General features: G+C 38.3%; 1 protein-coding gene across 2 annotated transcripts in view; it reads right to left on the bottom strand.

Annotated features, from left to right (window-relative positions):
* pde4ca (phosphodiesterase 4C, cAMP-specific a) overlaps positions 1-19,848 on the bottom strand; it is a 32,740-nt gene that overhangs the window by 3,224 nt on the left and 9,668 nt on the right. The window contains exons 1-14 of one of the 2 annotated variants that reach the window (XM_079451740.1): positions 17,256-17,546; positions 16,915-17,106; positions 8,774-8,965; positions 6,632-6,668; positions 6,017-6,090; positions 5,875-5,924; positions 4,225-4,337; positions 2,480-2,573; positions 1,428-1,600; positions 1,216-1,314; positions 966-1,130; positions 639-738; positions 404-558; positions 187-309 (exon numbers count right to left, since the gene is read on the bottom strand). In XM_079451740.1, coding sequence (XP_079307866.1) covers positions 187-309; positions 404-558; positions 639-738; positions 966-1,130; positions 1,216-1,314; positions 1,428-1,600; positions 2,480-2,573; positions 4,225-4,337; positions 5,875-5,924; positions 6,017-6,090; positions 6,632-6,668; positions 8,774-8,965; positions 16,915-17,042 — 1,503 coding nt within the window. In that variant the 5' untranslated portion in view covers positions 17,043-17,106; positions 17,256-17,546. Of the gene's footprint in view, positions 1-186; positions 310-403; positions 559-638; positions 739-965; positions 1,131-1,215; positions 1,315-1,427; positions 1,601-2,479; positions 2,574-4,224; positions 4,338-5,874; positions 5,925-6,016; positions 6,091-6,631; positions 6,669-8,773; positions 8,966-16,914; positions 17,107-17,255; positions 17,547-19,848 lie in introns of those variants that run through there. The other variant, XM_079451739.1, reaches the window with a different exon arrangement.

Raw genomic sequence — 19,848 nt, 5'->3', positions numbered from 1 at the left:
GATAGGAACAAGAAAGGACTGTGGTCTTGCTATGACTAAAATAGATGGCCAGTTTTTTTTTAAACACTACAGACATTTCTGTGACTTCTAAAAGTGTTATTTTTAAGAATTTTATAACCAGATTTACTAACTTCCCCACAACTTCGGCATTTGAAAAAGCTCCACAGATGCTCAAAGTTTACTTACCTGTATGCGATCAGAATAGTTGTCCAACAGTAGCACGCCCAAACTTGTCACCTTCTTGGTCTCAACCATGGTCTTAAGATCTGCCAACAGATTCATGTGCTTTGACATATCTGTGGCTAAGACCTGTAAAGAGCAAAATGCAAATCAGATAAACAAAACCACTTGTTAATAGCATACATGCACTTTCTCTTAGTAGAATGCGCAAATATTTCCTCACCATGTCAATGACCATTTTGCGTAGCGACTGCCTCTGTTTCTTGGTCAAGTTCTGGAAAATGTCACAGTTTTCTTCCTGCAGCAGTTTGAAGCCAACAGCCAGGTGGTGGTTCTCCAGAACCGATGAATCGTTGTACATGAGAGCCAACTCGGAGTCTAAAGAAACTTCTTACATCAGTAAACAACACAGTGACCGTGATATCAACTTGCTGTTGCTTCTGGTACGGCCAACTCACTTGTGTTAATGAGGAACTGGTTGGAAACTCCAGGGTGGTCCACGTCGTGTATTGCACTAGCAAACATTGCAGCCAAGATCTCAAGGTCAGTGAATACAGCCTGGGAACACGGAATTGCACATATTAAGCATCTTGCAATTCATACTGATTTATTTTTTAATTGAAGTGATATTGTGATTATTTTATTCTATACATAACATTGTGTTGTGATTATGTTGTGTATCGGCTGTGTGGATGCATGGAGCCCAGAACGATTTCTTAGGACAGTAATGTATGTAATGTAGTTCTGATTGAAAGAGGAAGAAAAAGGGGGTTTTGGAGACAAACCTCAAGGGCAGGAGTGGAGAGGAGAACATGGGTAGACTGGACCACATCAGCTGCATGGATGTTATTATGGTACGCAACATCTGAGTGGTAGTTCTCTTCCAATGTCATCATGTAGGTAATGAATGTGTCTACAGGAATTTTAAAGGATTTCAACAGGTCTCTTTCCTGTGGATTAAAAGGAATTTAAAGGTAAATCGATCCCAAACAGCATTAAATCCCTTTCGTGCTCCAAACACTTCAGCTCACATACCTGGAAGATTGTGTACATTGCTACCATTAACGGTCGGTTGTTGGAATACTCTGATATCTTAAAAATATCCACACCCCATCTGTCAATCTCTTCTAATTCCTGTGAAAGAGATTTGGATGTAATTAACCCAAATCTTTTGTACAATTGCACAGCAGCCCACGCTCACCATGATGGATTGGTTTCCTGATAGGATGTTTGGCGTGAGAACTCACCTTGGCCAGCTGATCTTCCTGGTCCGTGCTGACGCCAAATCGTGGGATGCTGGAAGCTGCCACGTTGGAGCTCTGTGTGGGCTTCTTCACTCCACTGATCTGGGACATGGGCCGCTTCTTCTTCTCCTTCTCCTTAGTTGGGGGTGACATAATCTCCATATCATGTTGCTTTTCTGAAACACAGATTCAGACGACATACACTAAGTAGATGCAGCAGCATACACTATGTATTACATTTAGGGCTGTCAAACAATTAATCGCATCCAGAATAAAAGTTTGTTTTTACATAATATTTTTCTAAATAATGTATTTAATGTGTATGTTTTTATGAATACATAAATAGTCCAGTCGTATATTATGTAAACACAAACTTTTATTCTGGATGTGATTAATTGCAATTTATCGTTTGACAGCCCTAATTAAATTAGATTCAATTCAGTAACTTTAGTGTCAGTAACTGCTTAAGAACATAGGAGATGTGTAGGATAAACAAATAAAGGTAGAGATGCTGGAGGAAGTAGGGTCCAAAAGTCTGAGATCACATTAATGATACAATAATAATTAATAACAAAATGCTACATTCAAACGTGGGAGTGTCAGGACTTCTAAAATATCAAAGCAAACAAACGTAATGATGTAAAAAGAAAAACCTATTATTAAGGATTCTTTACTATTCCTAGAGCAATAGTCAAATAAGTACATTTATGAGCATGTTCATTCCTTTGTACAAAAGGTCAGATTTCCTTGCTTCCATTGAAGCACACAAGATGCTTCCTTGAGCATTTTCAAATCATACAGGGATTACGTGGTCCATCAGGTTTGCACAAACTGGAGGAGTCCAATTCTAGCTTAAGTGCATGCTGTCATTACATTACAATGGGGATGATCAAATACATTTTTTAAACATTTCATTTTTGTGCTTTAAATTGATATGCTGTTCATGTTATTGACTATGAGACTTAGCCTCAGATATTTGGATGTCTCTGTAGATGTAGACAACAACAGACATTTATACTGTACATTTTGTATCTGAATGTAAGCATTAGTTTTACCTAAGAAGGTGCTAGAGATGAACTCCGAGACCTGATTTCCTGACTTGCTTGTTTCTGACAGCTGTGTTAGCTCTCGATTCAGCATCCTTTTAAACTTAAGGACAGAACACAAAAGAAAAACATATTCTTTGAGACAACATCTTCAGGTCTTGTGTATCTCAATTTAATCAATGTAATACAATGGTCACAATGCACAAAACAATTCACTGATAAACATCGTCCATCTTTGTCCATCTTTTGGTATCAAATATATTTTTTGCTGTGCAAAAGATGAAGCAAATTTAATTGAGTCAAAGTTCATAGAACATCCCATGGCTTTAATGGGAAGTGAGAGTATTCAGATCTCACAAAGACCCAGATCTGAATATAGCAACCCTTCATTCACAGCTTCTACAGGCATCTGAGATTAGGGCTGGGCTGAGTAGAGGATGTCTTTTATCTGTGTAGTGGTAACACAAGGTTTCAGAATGAAACACTTTCTACTGAGACAGCAAACAGAAGTACTGTCTGTCTCTCCCTCACACACACAAACACAAACAGTGACATCAGAAACACCAAGACACACACAGGCTAATATCCTCTTCAACATTATTAACTAGATACATTGCACCATCTGTGATTTACTGAACATCAAAACATCCGACACAATGCAAAAGTTTTGTGCAAATGAACAAACACCCCAGACCTGCAGCATCACCACAACATGAGCATGCAGAACACAATCCATGTGCACTCTCCTACCTGAAAGTACTTCCATGAGACAGAGAACAAGTAATTGACGTCTGGCATTTCAGCGCAAAACTAAACTCGTACAGAACATCCACTGAAACAGAAGCTCCTTCCAGCCGATGCACATGCAACCACCACGTTCTGTGCTGTGGTCCAGATTGCCTGGTCTGAATCTAACGGTCCACGCTGCATGTGCCAGCATTGTCTCCAGCGCTGCAGAGCTCAACCCCACACCAGGAGACGGACAGGGAAGCAGCACCTGTGGCGGGCTGAGAGCGTGTGGCGCTGGCTTGAGTCAGGCTGCATTGCTGCCACATGCTCCACTCTCTTACTCTGCTAATTCATGTGTAAACACAGAGAACAGACTCCTTCCCGAGAACCCCCTCTCTCCTGCAAGGTAGCTCCCTACTCACTGCCACACGCCGGATGCGAGCTAGCCAATCAGACGAGCTCTGCAACAGAGGCTAGGTCAAGGGGAGGCGTCTGATTGGCTCTTGGCTCCACAGCATATGGAGGGGCTGGATGGGGTGGATACGGGGGGCTGGGAATGCACCATGTGCACAAGGTTTGAAGACGAAAAGATACAGGAGTGCCTTGATGCTTTGTGTGTGGATGTGTTTACATAATAATAAGCAAGTGAAATAAACAGACGCTCGCTGGAACACGTGGGTGAGCTAACAGAGAGGGAGAGAGTGAAGGGGGTGGGGGATACAGATTCATACATAGCTCCACTCATTCACATTTTCACCACATAATCTGGTTGGGGGTGCTTCAGAGCATGCATCCCATTCCAGTCCAAAACAGAGATGCAACAGCTGGATTTATTGCATGTATAATTCATACAAAGGCATGTGGAGCATCTGGGTATTCCAGTCTGTGGGTGCTGATGTATTGTGTTAGTTGGTTATTAAGTCTGCCCTTAGAGCCATGGCAACATTTTATAAATGTCCATGGGTGATACCCTGGATATCTGAGGCCTGCCATTAACATGTCATCTGTTATTCTAGAAACTCTACCTTGTTGGAAGCCATCTCGCTGACAGAGTGACGTGTCTTCAGAGTCTCGAGCTGCTCGAGACACCAGTCCAACTCGTCCAGTGTTTCTACTGCCAACTTCTGCAGCTGCTCTTCTGCAGAGCACAGCACAGCTACGCATTAACATTCTTACTTCTGTACTGGCATTGTTCTTTACTGTACATATAATGTTCTTTGCTGTACTCACATTGTTCTTTACTGTACATATAATGTTCTTTGCTGTACTCACATTGTTCTTTACTGTACTTATAATGTTCTTTGCTGTACTCACACTGTTCTTTACTGTATTTGTACTGTTCTTTCCTAAACTCGCGTTGTTCTTTACTGTACTTTAACTGTACTTGTTATGTTCTTTACTATACTCACGTTGTTCTATACTATGCTCACATTGTTCTTTTCTGTACTCACATTGTTCTTTAAAGTACTCACATTGTTCTTTACTGTACTTGTACTGTTCTTTCCTAAACTCGCGTTGTTCTTTACTGTACTTTAACTGTACTTGTTATGTTCTTTACTATACTCACGTTGTTCTATACTATGCTCACATTGTTCTTTTCTGTACTCACATTGTTCTTTAAAGTACTCACATTGTTCTTTACTGTACTTGTACTGTTCTTTCCTAAACTCGCTTTGTTCTTTACTGTACTTTAACTGTACCTGTTATGTTCTTTACTATACTCAGGTTGTTCTTTACTGTACTCACTTTGTTCTTTACTGTACCTGTGGCTCAGTGGTTAGAGCATGGGTTCGTGGGTTAGATCCCAGGGTATTGCACATAGTCAAAAACAAATGTATAGCACAATGCTATGCAAGTCGCGTCGGATAAAGGCGTTGGCCAAATGCATAAATGTACTCAAACTGGTCTTTACTGTACTTGTATTGTTCAGTACTGAACTCATACTGTTCTTTATTTTACTCACGTTGTTCTTTACTGTACTTGTATTGTTCGGTACTGTACTTACTGTATATTGTTATTTACTGTACTCATATTGTTTATTTCTATGATGTACTCATACTGTTCTTTACATTGTTCGGTTCAATGTATTCATACTGTTCTTTGTCTGTACTCATATTGTTAATTGCTATACTCATATTGTTCATCGCTGTATTAAAAGTTTTCTTCACTGGACCATTCTTCACTATACTAATTTTGTTCATTGCTATACTCAAACTATTAATTAATATACTTATATTGGTTATTACTGTACTCATACTGTTCATTACCTTACTCATAATGTTTGTTACTTTACTCATACCGTTCATCACTAATTCATTAAGGGACTCACGCTGTTCATCACTTTACTCATACTGTTTATTACTATATTCATACATTTCATTACTGTTCATTGTTTCTACTGTTCCCTTCTATAATTATATTTCTCATGTACTATACTCACACTGTTTAGCCATACTGCGCATTACTATACTATTATGCACTATACTTTATCTGTACTGAACTTACGTCAAAGATAGAAATCAGTTCAATCATGACTGAGACTTTAGCCCGGATTTCACAGAAAGGGTCACATATTCATTCTACAGGGTACTGTGATGAATGAAAATAGTTATTAAGTCATTGGTCAAAATATACATCTATCTGCTGTGCTTTTCTATGGCAGATTATTTTCTAACCTGGTAGACTTGACTTGCACATGGATGGTGGGTGGCTTCCAGAAGACCTCCTGTAGAGATTAATGTCAGTGGAGATCAAACATAATGTAATGAATAACTGGAGAGGCATCACGCAGTTTACTGTAACTGTTAAAAGGCTTACTTGCTTGGCACACGGTCCTGCTGATGGGTCAAAACTGCAAAGTTGCTTCGCACGGTCCTCAAGCTGGCAAGGACCTACAAGAAAAATGTATTTGCTGATAATTGCCATATATTTTGTATATTTCATTTGTTCTCTTCCGTACATGTAAAAATAAACAAGTTAACTTCATATTCAGAATAAATTTCACAAAGTGACCCAAAGATTTGCTTATTATGTCTGGTGTTTCTTTTGACTGTATAAAGAGGACACGAAAGGTATCTGATTTCCAAAGCCATGCATATTTCTCATTTGTCAGCATCCATATTGACAAATGTGGTATTGGATTCCTGGCCTGTTTTGTAAACTGAGAACAGAGATGACGCAAATCCTACGTAAAGCAAGCACCGTAGAGCGGAAGGGCTATTCCCGCCAATGCCAAAGGCAGCACACATCACTTACACAAAAACGCAAGTTTAAAATACTAAGAGATTAATCTGTCTTTGAAAATGTACGGGGTGCAGAAAGAAATGACCACATTCTTTTATAGAGCGACCATTCTAAATCATTCGGTGACACAAACAACCATAAGATCAAATATGCAACCACAGCCACATTTTCATGAACCACTCTACTAACCTGTGCGAACGGAGTAACTATCATGTCTTCTCCATGTCTGCAAAAGAAAATACACAAACCGATCAGATATGAAACGCAACATTACACATTTGAATAGACAGCTCATTCTGAGGTCCAGAAAATAACTTGAGGGTATGTGAAAAAGAATAAGTAGGAGTAAGAGTAATGGATGTGGTCTGCTTCACATTACAACACATCATCACTCCAAAGGACAAGTAGGCGGTAATATGCTTTTGAATAACATGCAGTTGGGATGGCAATAAAGAAACACAGCTGAATATGGGAATGCTTAGCGAAGGAAGGCACCCAAGACACTTTTTGTAGTTGACTTAATCTCTAATGGGATATTAGAAATCATACATTAAAAGTGGAGGGAAAATCGTCATAATGGGCTCAGCGTGGTCATGGTCAGGGTGCGTCATGCACGTGTATTTGAGGAGCAGCAGCAGAGAAGTTGAACCAGGGAACACGCTGGGAAATGTGCTTTGATTCATATATTCCAAAGCTTCTTCGGTGAGCCTGAGCGACACTAACACAGCGTCACATGCACATCGCTCATGGCTGTGAAGAAAATACAGAGGAAGTTCTGAGGTTAGACTGGTCAGAGCTTAAGACACTGGGGGGGAAATAATCGGACTGGATCCTGTAAATGCGGGACGGCACTTTCTAGAGCCAAGTCAATATTTTTCAATATCTCTTCTCACCGAGTCAGCCAGTTGACTTCCCAGTGCTTCAAACGCTCTTCCCTTTAAAAACACAAGGAAGAGTCAGTGACCTGCAGTCCATTAATCACAAACTAAGGTGTTTAGATTCGGGTAAATAGCTTTGACTCAGACTGGAAAAATAAACTGCAGGAAAAAAGAAAGTGGTCCCCTTTTTTCCAACGGTAATCCCAGCAAACCGAAGCTGACATGCAAGCGTGCACGGATGGAAAGAACAGCTGGAAGTGGTAATAAAAAGGACTTTTTAACCAGAGCCTTGGACTTTCCAAAATGACAGAGCAACACGATTTGATGTAATACACTATTAAAATGGTGTGTCTTGGGAGAACGGTTTTGCAGAAATAATCAACCAGCTGGAGAGAGCCACATCTGTTATGAACCAAGCGTTAACAGTGAAAATTAACAGAACTTCCTGACTGTAACTAAAGAATATAGGCTAACACGTGAAGTTTGTAGCGTATCAAACAGCATGCACAGGTATTCCTGCATTAAACCACAGCGAATGTTTTCAGCGAACTGATCTGTTTATTTCTATTTTAGCTATAGTTAAATGTACTGAATATGTAGAGTGGAAACCTACAGGGAGGATTTTGGATTGTGACCTTTTTTGTGCATGAATTTATGACAGACTCAGTCAGGCTTCTTAGGAAATGTAAAACAAGATTTGAACTTTTTTACACACATTTTGTGAAGAATAGCACATGTCCACTTGAGTGCACAGTGTACATTTTGTTTTGGTTTGAAGAGATCCTGTGGCGGTCCACTATTGTGACCAATATGCATGAAAGAGTTAAAAAGAATAAGTTTTGTTTTATTGTTTGCAAGGTACATGCATATGAGTCTGTACATCAATAATGATTGTTTTAATAGCTTTGGAATTAATTTATAAGAAATCAGAATTCACGAAATACATAGACTATAAACACATTAATATGCATTTCGCTGCTGTCCTTCAAATATTTTGTGATTTTTTCATTATATAATTACTATTAGTCACTCCTTGTGTTTGTCACTGGGTTTAGCAAATATTTAACCAATAAAAAGTATTTAAGAAAATGCACATTTGGACACCCACGGTTTCAAAAGGTTCATCTGAGGTTCCATTATGCAGGCATTATCGATAAACATTTTCCCTTTGTCCTAATGTCTGTAACCTTAATTAAGCAACTACAGCAAAATGTTATATAACTGCAATAGTTGGTACTATAGGAAACGGGTGATTTTCTTATTTTTTTATGTAATTACCAAAAGAACATCAATGATTTATACATACTACATATAAATTTGAACATCTCTAATTTAGATTGACGCAGTCAATCTAATTCATCAAGGTCTGGGGTTAGATGTTCTCACATTATAATTTTTTTATACATTTATTTTATTTGTATTAGGGGTGTAGGAACGGAGGACCAATACTTACAGCTCACTGGCCGCGGACAAGTTCCGGGACATGCCCTTGGGTGAAAGGTCAAAGTCAGAATCGGAGCGATACAGGAAGGACTCCCGTCTCTGACTGTGGGGGAAATTGGCCTGCCGAACGAGACCAGAACCTGGACTGGCATGAGATTCCAGAGGACTGCGGCCCACTGACAATCCATTCTCCACATCAAAACTGAGGAAAGAAACACAAAGGGTTGATACAGTTGACCTGGGATATTTTGCATTGGTTGTTCTTCCTGTTACACTCCTATCATATTAGATGTACCCAGTGTTTTTACTGTGGTTGCGTACGCTTTACGCCCTAGAATGTCAGTGAGACCTTGATGAAAACAGGCACCCACAATTGCACAGCAAGACGCTGTATTCCTGCGTCAATTCAGACGTAAGCAACAAGCTTGTGGGTTAACATGACAGCTGTACATCACAGTCTCTTTAGTCTCAACCTCAGACGTCACGCCCACAGACCCTTGGTTAAATGTCTGATGCATAAGGCACACTTTCTGGAAACACGACGAAACGTGATTGGTTGCTTTATCTGTCAGTCATATGGCCTCTTGGGTGGGCCTTCGGCAAAGAAAGCGGCGAAAGCTTCCAGACATTCAGTATGGCTACGCGAGACAGTCTCGTTGATCTCCATGACTTAAAACCCAGGATACCTTACAATGCTTCTCCAAAATCAAGCCTGCAGCATTGACACCATCAAAACAGTACAGTACTGTAATTCACTTCTTAACCAGGTGCAAAGTCAAGCGTGTTAAAGTAAATGAGTATAATATATGGAGATGGCTTTCATCCAGTTCGTAGCGTTTTGTCTGAGGAAGCAAGAAGACTAGTGCTTCCTTAAAAAATATCAACAAAATACAAGTGAGAACTCATATGAGAAGAGGATATGCCAAAACTGTCAACATACTTTAATAAGTCCTGCCTGTCATGTTCCTTTCTGCACATAAAAAACAAGTACACTGCAAAAAAAAAAATCTTTTTTGAAACACTTCACTGTGGTTAAGTTTAAGCTAGGTTAAGTTATAGAAATAAACGTTGGGTGTATAATAACATGAAAGACATGTCATTTTACTTCACCATGAAGTTTTTTGTTTTTTACAGGAATGTTTTACAGTGTAGGATAGATAAAACAGGTGATAATTACCGATTTCAAACTAAACCACTCATTCAGATATTATCTCTTTTAGTGACATCCAGATTTAAATGAACTTGAAATGATTATATTGTAAGTGAAAGACGTCATTCAAGTAAAACTGATCACATTTTCTCTTTATTTACTGTAAGCCTATACAGAACAGTCTTGGCATTTAAAGCCCATTCACCAACCGTCATGACTCCCAAAATGATGTAACAAAACCCCACATAACAAACCACTCAACATCAACATTATTTTCCTCTAAACACAAAAAGACACATTAAAATGGACCTTTATCCACACTGTGCATGCTGGGAAAATTGACTATAAATAATAGCTAACAAGTGTTAGTTTTAATAAATAAAAGATACAAGAAATATTCATGTTGTTGTATTAGTGCAACCTGTAAAGGGGTTTTAAAGGCCATGGCTGGAGTGCAGTAAGTGTCTGTCTGAGTGATGGATTCAGGTTTTGTGGATTGGGTAAGACCTCCCGAGACACAAGCAGCTCTGAATGGGCTGGAGTTTGTGATATGATGCTGGAATGCGGAGCTAAAAATAACCTGGGCTCATTGACGTGGGAGCTTGTGAGTGGGCTAAAAATAACCTCCTCAGGTGAAGAAAATTCCCAATCAAACTGTCACACAGTTAACACAGGCCATGTACAGTTTGGTCATTTTATTAGTCAATGTTCCTTCCTCTTCTACATACACTGTTAGACATTAATCGATTCGTATTAAAGGTTTACATCTACATCGTACAAGGAGAGAAACAACACAGTCAAGCAATAGCCAAAAGTTGACAAATACATTGCATATATTACTGAGATTTGTTTATGGGGTGTTGATTGATAGGATGCACAATCTTCAGTCCATCAAACACCTCAGATAAGTTCCCAAAATTGTTCGTTCAGCTTGTAAAATCCACATTCACATCTTTCACAGATGTTGCATGAGGACTTTACGAATATCTGTATCTGTATTTCATAATCAACCCTGTTGTATTGCACCCTATATATGTGTAAGCATTCATAAACGAGCGAGTGAGGAAGAGAGAGAGATCACCCTATTGAATGGACAAAACACACACATCACCGCATCCGTAAAATCCAGCCATGAGGGGACACCGCACGCATCTCTAAAAATAGAGCGGCATCAGTCGCATCCATTTGGTTCTGCATCGGTCCCTCATCTTTAATGCTGTGTATGGGTCCCTGCAGCCACTGCACACTCAGAAAGAGAGAGAGATGCTTCTCCAATGCTATTAATAGCCAGTCTCTGTTCAAGAGACCCGCTATATTTAGCTCTGCAGGTAGCCTCAGATTCTTCCCCCATTCATGAATATTTATGGGTAGTTTATTTTTAGACCACGCATCCATCCACCCACGCTTTTCCACTTTGCCATTTTAGAACATCCTTCATCGCTGGGAATTTCACAGCTGAATGAAGTTGTGTTTTATATTGCATGCGGAGACCATATACAAAATGAACACAGGGGCTAAAAATACACTTGCAAATGCAAGTAAACAAAAACAAATGTTATATCTGTCTCAGCTTTTTTGGGAAACAAACCCCAAGAGAAATCGAAATAATAATAACAAATACAATATCAGTGCATCGTGCACATATGCATGCAATTTCAACGTATTTATAAAATGCATTACTTTCAGTTGGCTGGACTTAATTAAATTAAATTAGATTTTTCTATGATTTGGCTATTGAGAGATGCTGTGAACACTGATGCACCAATTTAAAAACATCCTAAGAGGAGATCTGTATTTATCAGCACATCATGCAGGAGAACGTGGGAAAGGTCCCCTGGCTCAATGGAGCTTGGCAGCAGTGTTAATAAAGGGAACTATTGATTACACGATTTGTTTCAAGAGAAAAACTAGGAAGAATACATATGAACACAGTACTAGGTGAAATTTTATACAATTATTACAGAATAAGTGACATTTTGTGTACATTGTAATTGTTTAGAGCTCTGTGAGTCTGTTGTAAACTGTACAGTGTTTATTTGGAATGTTTTTCAGTATGACACATAGTAAGAGGAGCCAGTTAGGGTAACATCAGAGTATAGAGTGATCTGTCTTTACACTGCCATGACAATTGTTTGCATCATGGGTCAAAACCCACCAATAAGCTCAGACAGCTACAAATGTGACGTGAGATGATCTGAGGTCTTTCTGCTGGCAGCGCTGTGGAAAAAAATGATTGTTTTCCTGGGAATAGGATGCCTCCTGTGTCTCATGATAGAATAAGCATGTGTGAGGCTGTCCTAGTCAGGGCTCAAAGAAAGAGCAGAAGTACAGAGGATCCTCAGGATGTTTGAAACCTGTATATATTTCTTTGTTCCGCTGAAAACAAATGAAGATATTTGGAAGAATGTCAGTTACCAAACAGATCTCATCACCCATTTACTGCCATAGTAGGGAAAGTAAATACTGTAGGAGTCAAGAGGGGATGATATCTGAATGTTTTCTACTATAGCAGTTACAAGCATTCTTCCAAATATATTTCTGTGTGTTCATCAGAACAAATCAATCCATACAGATTTGAAACAACTTGAGAATTGTTCCTTGAAATACAGCTTTTAAATACTTTAAAATTGCTTGTGAAAACAACATTTGAAGAAATAAAAATACATAATGAAAGATTTATGTTTGTCAATAAACTAGAAATGAGCTGCTACAATAGTGATGTCAGTTTTGTTGGATAATTTGTTGAACAGCTTAAAAGTTATTTCTTAACATTGATTAACTTGCTACAAAAGTGTACTGTAAAGCCTAAAAACAAGCTGTTACTTAATCCTCTACAGATGTATGACATGTTGTATGTTGTCTGTCAGTATCTAAACACTTGACACCCACCATGCGTCACTCACAAGACACCGTTGCTACGTCAGTTCTATCCCGGGCACATTTTACAGGGTTGCACTCTACCATGCAATGACCAGAGAGTGTACGAATATGTTTGTTTTAACGTTTTTTATGCAGCATTTCATGTCAAGACAGAAAGATAAAGCAATGACTTCATATGAGTTCTAGTCTTGTACTTAATTTCATGGTTGAATAACCAGTCTATTGGGACACAGCCAAATAGCTGTTTGTCCTGTTCCTCTTTCCGTTGTTTCTAATCAACAAGAAGAAAATGACATTTAACACTTCACATGACGTCAATGGACACCCAGGGGCCTAGACATATGAACATACCACAGGAGATTTGGAAGACAGCTGTTGCCACCACACAATAAACTGCTACTGTGTTGCATAACACAGAATGACTGAAAGTTTGCAATTTGAGATGAAAAGCGCAGCTAAGACTAACCCAAAGCGAAGGTGCATTTAGGTTTTATAAAGACCTTTTGTACTGAGATAGAAGCCTCACGACAGGGGACATTACCGATCTGATGAAGCTGATAATTACAAGGTCAAGCAACAGGTCACACAGCCTTGCGTAGACACTGCAGGCAGAGGATGTGTTCTCGATTGTTTAATCACCGCTTGTGTGCATGCTGCTCTTTGCTAATTGTAGACATAAAAAGTGGAGCACATCCATACCGGCAAGAACCGCAGAGATTGTATAAAGATTTCTGAGGCACAATAGGGTGTACCGGGAGGGAGAGCAGCACTGTGATCTCAGCTTTCCACTGAACATTTATGGTCTAGATTTAAAATTAGCTCGGTTTGTCTCTGATTTAGATTGACATTTTAAGCACGAGCGGGGGTTCGCCAACATTAAGTCATGGAGATGCCGCATTACACTGATATTTCCACATTCAGTACAATTTCCTGCTTTGTGGAAGCGGTTCAAGAACAGCAACCTGGTGGTGAAATTATTATTGTGTTATCGTGAATGAGAAGAGCATTTAAAGTTTATAAAGATATTTTCACAATAGGATTTTACTTTGACACACTTTTGAAATCTGCATTACCCTTATTGAAGTTACTGTAAACTCACCTTCTAGGGGCACATTCAACCCTGTTAATAACCTGTTAGTGCAGTAAAATTAGCCACGTGTAAACTATTATGCACGCATTATAATAACACTAATATAATACTTACGCTAATGTGGCTTGATGCGTTACTCTTTCGTGTAGCCATTTACTTAAAATAAAGAGCAGTTAATGCATTAAAGCCTTTCTAAGAAAAATCTAAAACTTTTTCCTCACACTTTATGGACAGTCTTAGATCCGTGCTGAATATAATGACCCTGAACGGCACATTTCTAAAAATAGGAGTGCTTTACTTGTTAAACTTTAATAACAATACATTTCAATATAAAACGACTTCAGTAACGTCACATGTGTTAATGATGCAGTAATGATACCAATGATATTACAATAACTGCTGTTTTCTATGAGCATTATCCTTAAAGTACAAAATGGAGAGGAAATATTTATGTCAGCTTATATGTCGCCAAACCATCACTATAAACAAAGTTAACAAAGCGCATCAGATTTTCCATGCAGGGGCTATGACTGAGCACTTTTAAGAAAACAAGGGCACCAATCGAGTTCAGTGTTATCCAGCGGATCATTTCGCGGCCAAATGAAAACAACGTAAAGCCCCCATACATTAAAGTGTTAAATCTGATGAAATAATGCTATAGAATAAAATAAAATTAAGGTAGGATTTCAGAGATAAAGCTTTCTAACCCCATGAACATTGAAAAACTTTACCCTCTCATTTGGTAGTGGGTCAGCCTAAACTGTAAATAGCTTTATCTCTTGGGGGTAAAAGTAACCCAATGTGATTTCGCTTTATACAAAAAAGAGGGAAGGACATGCTGCAGATGTTCAGATGATTGCAATCTAATATTGCCAAAACAGAGACAAATAGATAGTCTTAAAAAACGTAAGATTAAGAACACACGAACACAGTTCAATAGTTTGTCAGGTGACACAATCCAGCAACTGAGGGCCAAGAACTTGAAATAACTGAAAGGGGCTCCCAGCAGTTCTTGTGTTTAAAAGTGTTGCTTTAACCTCTGTTTTGCTTGGTCTTTAATAAACTCTTTGCTCCTCGCATTTAACAGCATATATGTCACTCCCAGCCTCTGGTGATTCTAATCCTTTGAAACCATAAATCATTTTTTGGCTCTCGAAAATATGTTGAACAGTTGACAAATGGTTTACAGTTTCTAAAAAAGGTGGACTTATGAGCAGAGACAGATGTCTGTATACACAGTTTTGAGGGTGATTTTGTTGAAATCAATTGGCATGAATGTATTTTAACTTCAATCTTCTATTGTTTCAAGTATCTGGCAGTTTAATGACTGCACACTAACCAATACTCAATGTTGTGCTATTCAAATCTGAATCCATTTCAACATTCACTTTTGTATTATACAATATACAGCAGTGAATTAAGTTAACACTCCCTCGCGCTCAAGTTTCCCTCAAATTAATCACTTCTAATGAAACTTAAAGTTTCATTAGAAACTCCCAAATGTTCTGTACTTTATCATATAAACACAGATATGGCCTAAAAAATAAATGGTGGAATGAAATAGGACTAAACTACGCTTTATCCTTAATCCTCCTGTCAAGATCGACATTGGGTAGGCAAGCGGGAGAAAGTGTGTGTGTCCAAAAGGAGTGAACTGACTCTGGCTTGATCTATGCAGTCTTGCTGAAACTGTGGGAGGACAGAGGCTTCATGGTTCCCTTTAAATCAAAAGCCCTTCAATCCCACTTCCTTTGTACTTTATAAGCCCCATACATCCCAAACAAAAATACTACACCACCACTAGCCTGTGGCACATCACAATTTAAGATTATTGTTGAATGAAATATCAAAGGACAACATGCAGCTTCATAAGCTTACAGTTATTCTACTACAGTAATTTCTTCAGAATAAGTTTAGTTTTCTTCAAATAACTCTGTCCGACAACTATATGTGTCAGTTGTGGAAACGGTCATTATTTGTCAAGTTTAGTTGATGGTAGTGAGTCAGAACTTACACTAGTGGGTCACTTTTAAAGTCATTAACAATGAAGAATACTGATACTTATTAAAGGGATAGTCCGACCAAAAATGAAAATTCTGTCATGAATTACTCCTCAAGTTGCTCCAAACCTGAATAAATGTCTTTGTTAGGTTTTACACAAAGAAAGATATTTGGAAGAATGTTAGCAACTGACATTTTTGGGGCACCATTGACTACCATAGAAAAAAATATTGTAGCATTTTTTATTGTAAAACACAAAAAACGATATTTTGAGGATTTCTGGGACAGTGTGACTACCATTTTTGACAATTTAAAAATCTTCTAAATATCTTTCTTTGTGTTCAACAGAACAAATACATTTATACAGGTTTGAAGCAACCTGAGGGTAATTCATGACAGACAAAAAGAAGAAATGTTACATGGCTTGCCAAATTCACGCTATATGGAAATCTTTCACTTTTTTCAGATTATTAAAATTGAAACCAGGTAACAGTTAATGACTGCACACACAGAATAATGTCAAATACTTGCAAATAAATCACACTGCCATCAGTCACTGTCTGAAGCCATCTCAAAGTTTCCATAGGTAAGAAAATAGCAACAGGTTCATGCCTGAAGTATACATAATAATATGTACTGTAATAAAGTGGAAGTATACAATAAATATTTATTCATACAGCTACATTTAGAAAAATATATGCTGTTAAGAGAAGCAACCAGTTACTTATACAACTACATCAGTATTTTGACATTATACATAACACATACAGTGGAGTCTAAAGTGCCAGACCACATTTGAAATCTGAAATTTAAAATGAAAACTAAATGTTCAATGATTTTGAGAATTAAAAAAAAAAGTAACTGAAACCAAAGCAAATATTCAAATTTGTGACATTTACCATAATACATCCTTTGTGCAATATTACAGATTTTCTTGCTTCAATTGAGACTGGTCTTGATTTTCAGACCCCATTGTATTTGCCAGTAATGCTGTCTGGAAATACACACACAAATGATGAAAGCTCATTACCGCCTGCGTTTTTGCACAATGTCGATGGGTCTGTTGACGGCACATGGGGATCCATACAAATTCCAATTCCGTGGCTTTAGTGCCCGATCCGCTAAAAGGGAGAATCCACAGTTTGCCGGCACACTCATCTTGCCAGCACTATCATGCGGTGATCCAGTCTCTCACGTTACCCCCTCAACACCTTCAGAAATACTAGAATAAGCACACAAAAATCCACATTCCTTTCATTCTTTCTAGAGGTTAATGTAGCTTGTGAATCAAAAAGGGTCCTCATTGCCTCTGGTAATTACTACAACCGCAAAAACAGCACTGTGCTCTATAACCAGTCCCTTAGCTCTCACCTCGTGCGAGACACATCTGTGAATGGAGATATGAGTCTGAGCGACGGGCTTCGTCACAGCCCATGCTTCACTCTAAAAGCATGTGTGACTCACACAGCAACTTCAAGAGATGCTCAGGAAACATTAACACATGGATCTTCTTTGTAGTATCGTTCTTGAAACTTCTCATGTGAAGGATTGTCCTCTAGGTGTTGGGATCTCACCCCGTGTTACTCTGATGATGTATGATAGCTGGGCTTACGTTGGAGAGTCAGTGCCATGCTTTAGTCAGACTCTTTGGCCCACAGCTGCAAAACAGCTCGAGTTCCCCTTACAGTGAGATCACTCTACAGAAAGAGGGCGGGGCCTAAAGGCACAGTTCCATTGAGGAGGATCTGACGTTAACCCTTTCCTACGTTGTCTTCAGCATTTAAAAACAGATAGCGTAGTTAATTGATGTAAAATATATTTTGTATGTCAATTGGACCAATGATGACATACAGAAAGACTGTATAGCACTAAAATAATACAACAAAATGGAAAGACATCATCCACAATGGTTAATCTCCTTTTAATACTGGAATGGCATTTTTGCATACAAAAGGCGAGTTAACAAATGCATTTTAAAGCATGTAATGTATAATGAGTTTAATCCCTCAAGAAAGGGTCTACAGTAGACTCACGATAACAAAAGACAACACTTGCACCTGGTACCGCTGCCAAGAACTGAAACGGACACACACAGAACTTCCCGAGCCAAAATATTTAAATCCTTAATCTTCATATTCGCTTCTGATGGATTATACATTTAGTTTGGGATCTCAAGGGATGTACATCTCCTCACTTGAGACCAGTGAGTAGGCTACTGAATTGTCTTTACGTTTGCTACTGTATTTCCTTTTACTAAGTAAGGAGGTTTAGCTGGTTTCTCTGTTGCAAAATTTCCTCTGCAGTGTACTTAAACAAACAATGATACAGAAATAATGTCCATGACTCCATGGTCTCTCTGGACCTACTTTTCACTACTTCTAATACTCAGCGCCGGCGCTATGGTGGGGCATTCGAGGGCCGTGCCCCCCCTAGCGGTCATTGATGCCCCTCCTACAGGCCATGGCGTGGCCCCAAAAAAATATCCCTTTTAGTTATTATTTTAATATTAAATGTTCAAACTGTAACTTAAATAAAATAAAAATAATTTATTAAACAAAATTTTGGTTGTTCATGGCACGTTACTAGGCTTCGTCATGGTGAATGCTTATTGGTCGCCGAGTAAACTTGTTACATTTGATTTGCAGCGCGCGCGGAAAATCCATTTCAAGTTGAAGAACAGACGCACAATGCTACACGAGAGAAAGATCAGGTGAGTGCAGCTTGAATTCGAGAAAGACTTGACACGCAAATGCACAAGCGAATGGAAGGACAAGGACTCTGGGAAAACAAAGCATGATTTTCACCTCTTCTACTACATTTCTGCTTCATTACCTAAAGCATAACATCAACACATACTGTAGATCCCCTGACTGATTGGGCCTGATGTATTTGTTACAAATACAGATGTTTCTCCTACTCTTCCGCTGCCATGTTTTAAACATATCTAAAAAATGAAAAATGTCCATGTAACAAAATGTATACACGCACCACAGTCTTCCCCTTTAATGACCTGATATTTTTTCCTTTAGCAGAGACTGCCAGAATATAGTTGTTCCTTCATGCTAATGATCTTGGACAGCATGTGGGTCTATAAGGATCAACGAATGTTATTTTGAAATATCATGTTTGGACTATCTACATGTCTCTATCAAAACAATGATTTAGGACATCATAATCCTGATGAATCCAAGGGCAATTTGTTGATCTTATTCTTAGACAAATGGTTGGAAATGATGGAATATTAGTTTGGTCTTTGTACATTTATAATGTTATATAGACCCTTAAATATTAAAGTGATAGTTCACCCCCCCAAAAAACGGTATGACTTTCTTTCTTCCGATATTCAGAAGATATTTTGAAGAATGTTGCTAACCAAACAGCGAATGGGTGCAAACTTTCTTTCAAATATATTCTTTTGTGTTTTGCGGAAAAAAGAAGGTCATACATGTATAAAATGACATTAGGGTGAGAAAAAGATGACATGATTTTCAATTTTGGGTGAACAATCCCTTTAAGCATTGGAGCATAGCTACATGTCTTTGGCACAACAATATTAATAACAAGAGGGCTGAATTTCATAAAGTTTAAAAGATAATCTTCTTCTAAAATCTATCAGTTTTAATGAAACTGACAAGATATTTATAACATCAGTGCTTATACTATTTAAATAAAATTTCAACCTAACAAAATAAAATGAAAAGGTGTTGAACGTCAGTGTGTTGTATGATTTTCTAACAGCTATTATAACCGTTTTCCACAGTGCATTGAATAACCAATTACTGTGATTGATTGAAACCCTGTATAAAGATGAAGGTTTTTAATAAATTACCATGTAAGCAATTAGAGGTCAAAATAAAATGTCTAAAGCATTATTGTTGGCTCTGAAACACAGTGAAAAATACTCCGGTGTTCACCTCAGTGCTAGTTTTTGATTTTTTTATAACCCCAGGTTACAGTGTATTCA

Source organism: Barbatula barbatula (genome assembly GCF_947034865.1).
Source record: "Barbatula barbatula genome assembly, chromosome: 3".
Taxonomy (NCBI): Eukaryota; Metazoa; Chordata; class Actinopteri; order Cypriniformes; family Nemacheilidae; genus Barbatula; species Barbatula barbatula.
Note: the sequence above shows the minus strand (reverse complement) of the source record. Positions and strands in the feature narration are given on the sequence as shown.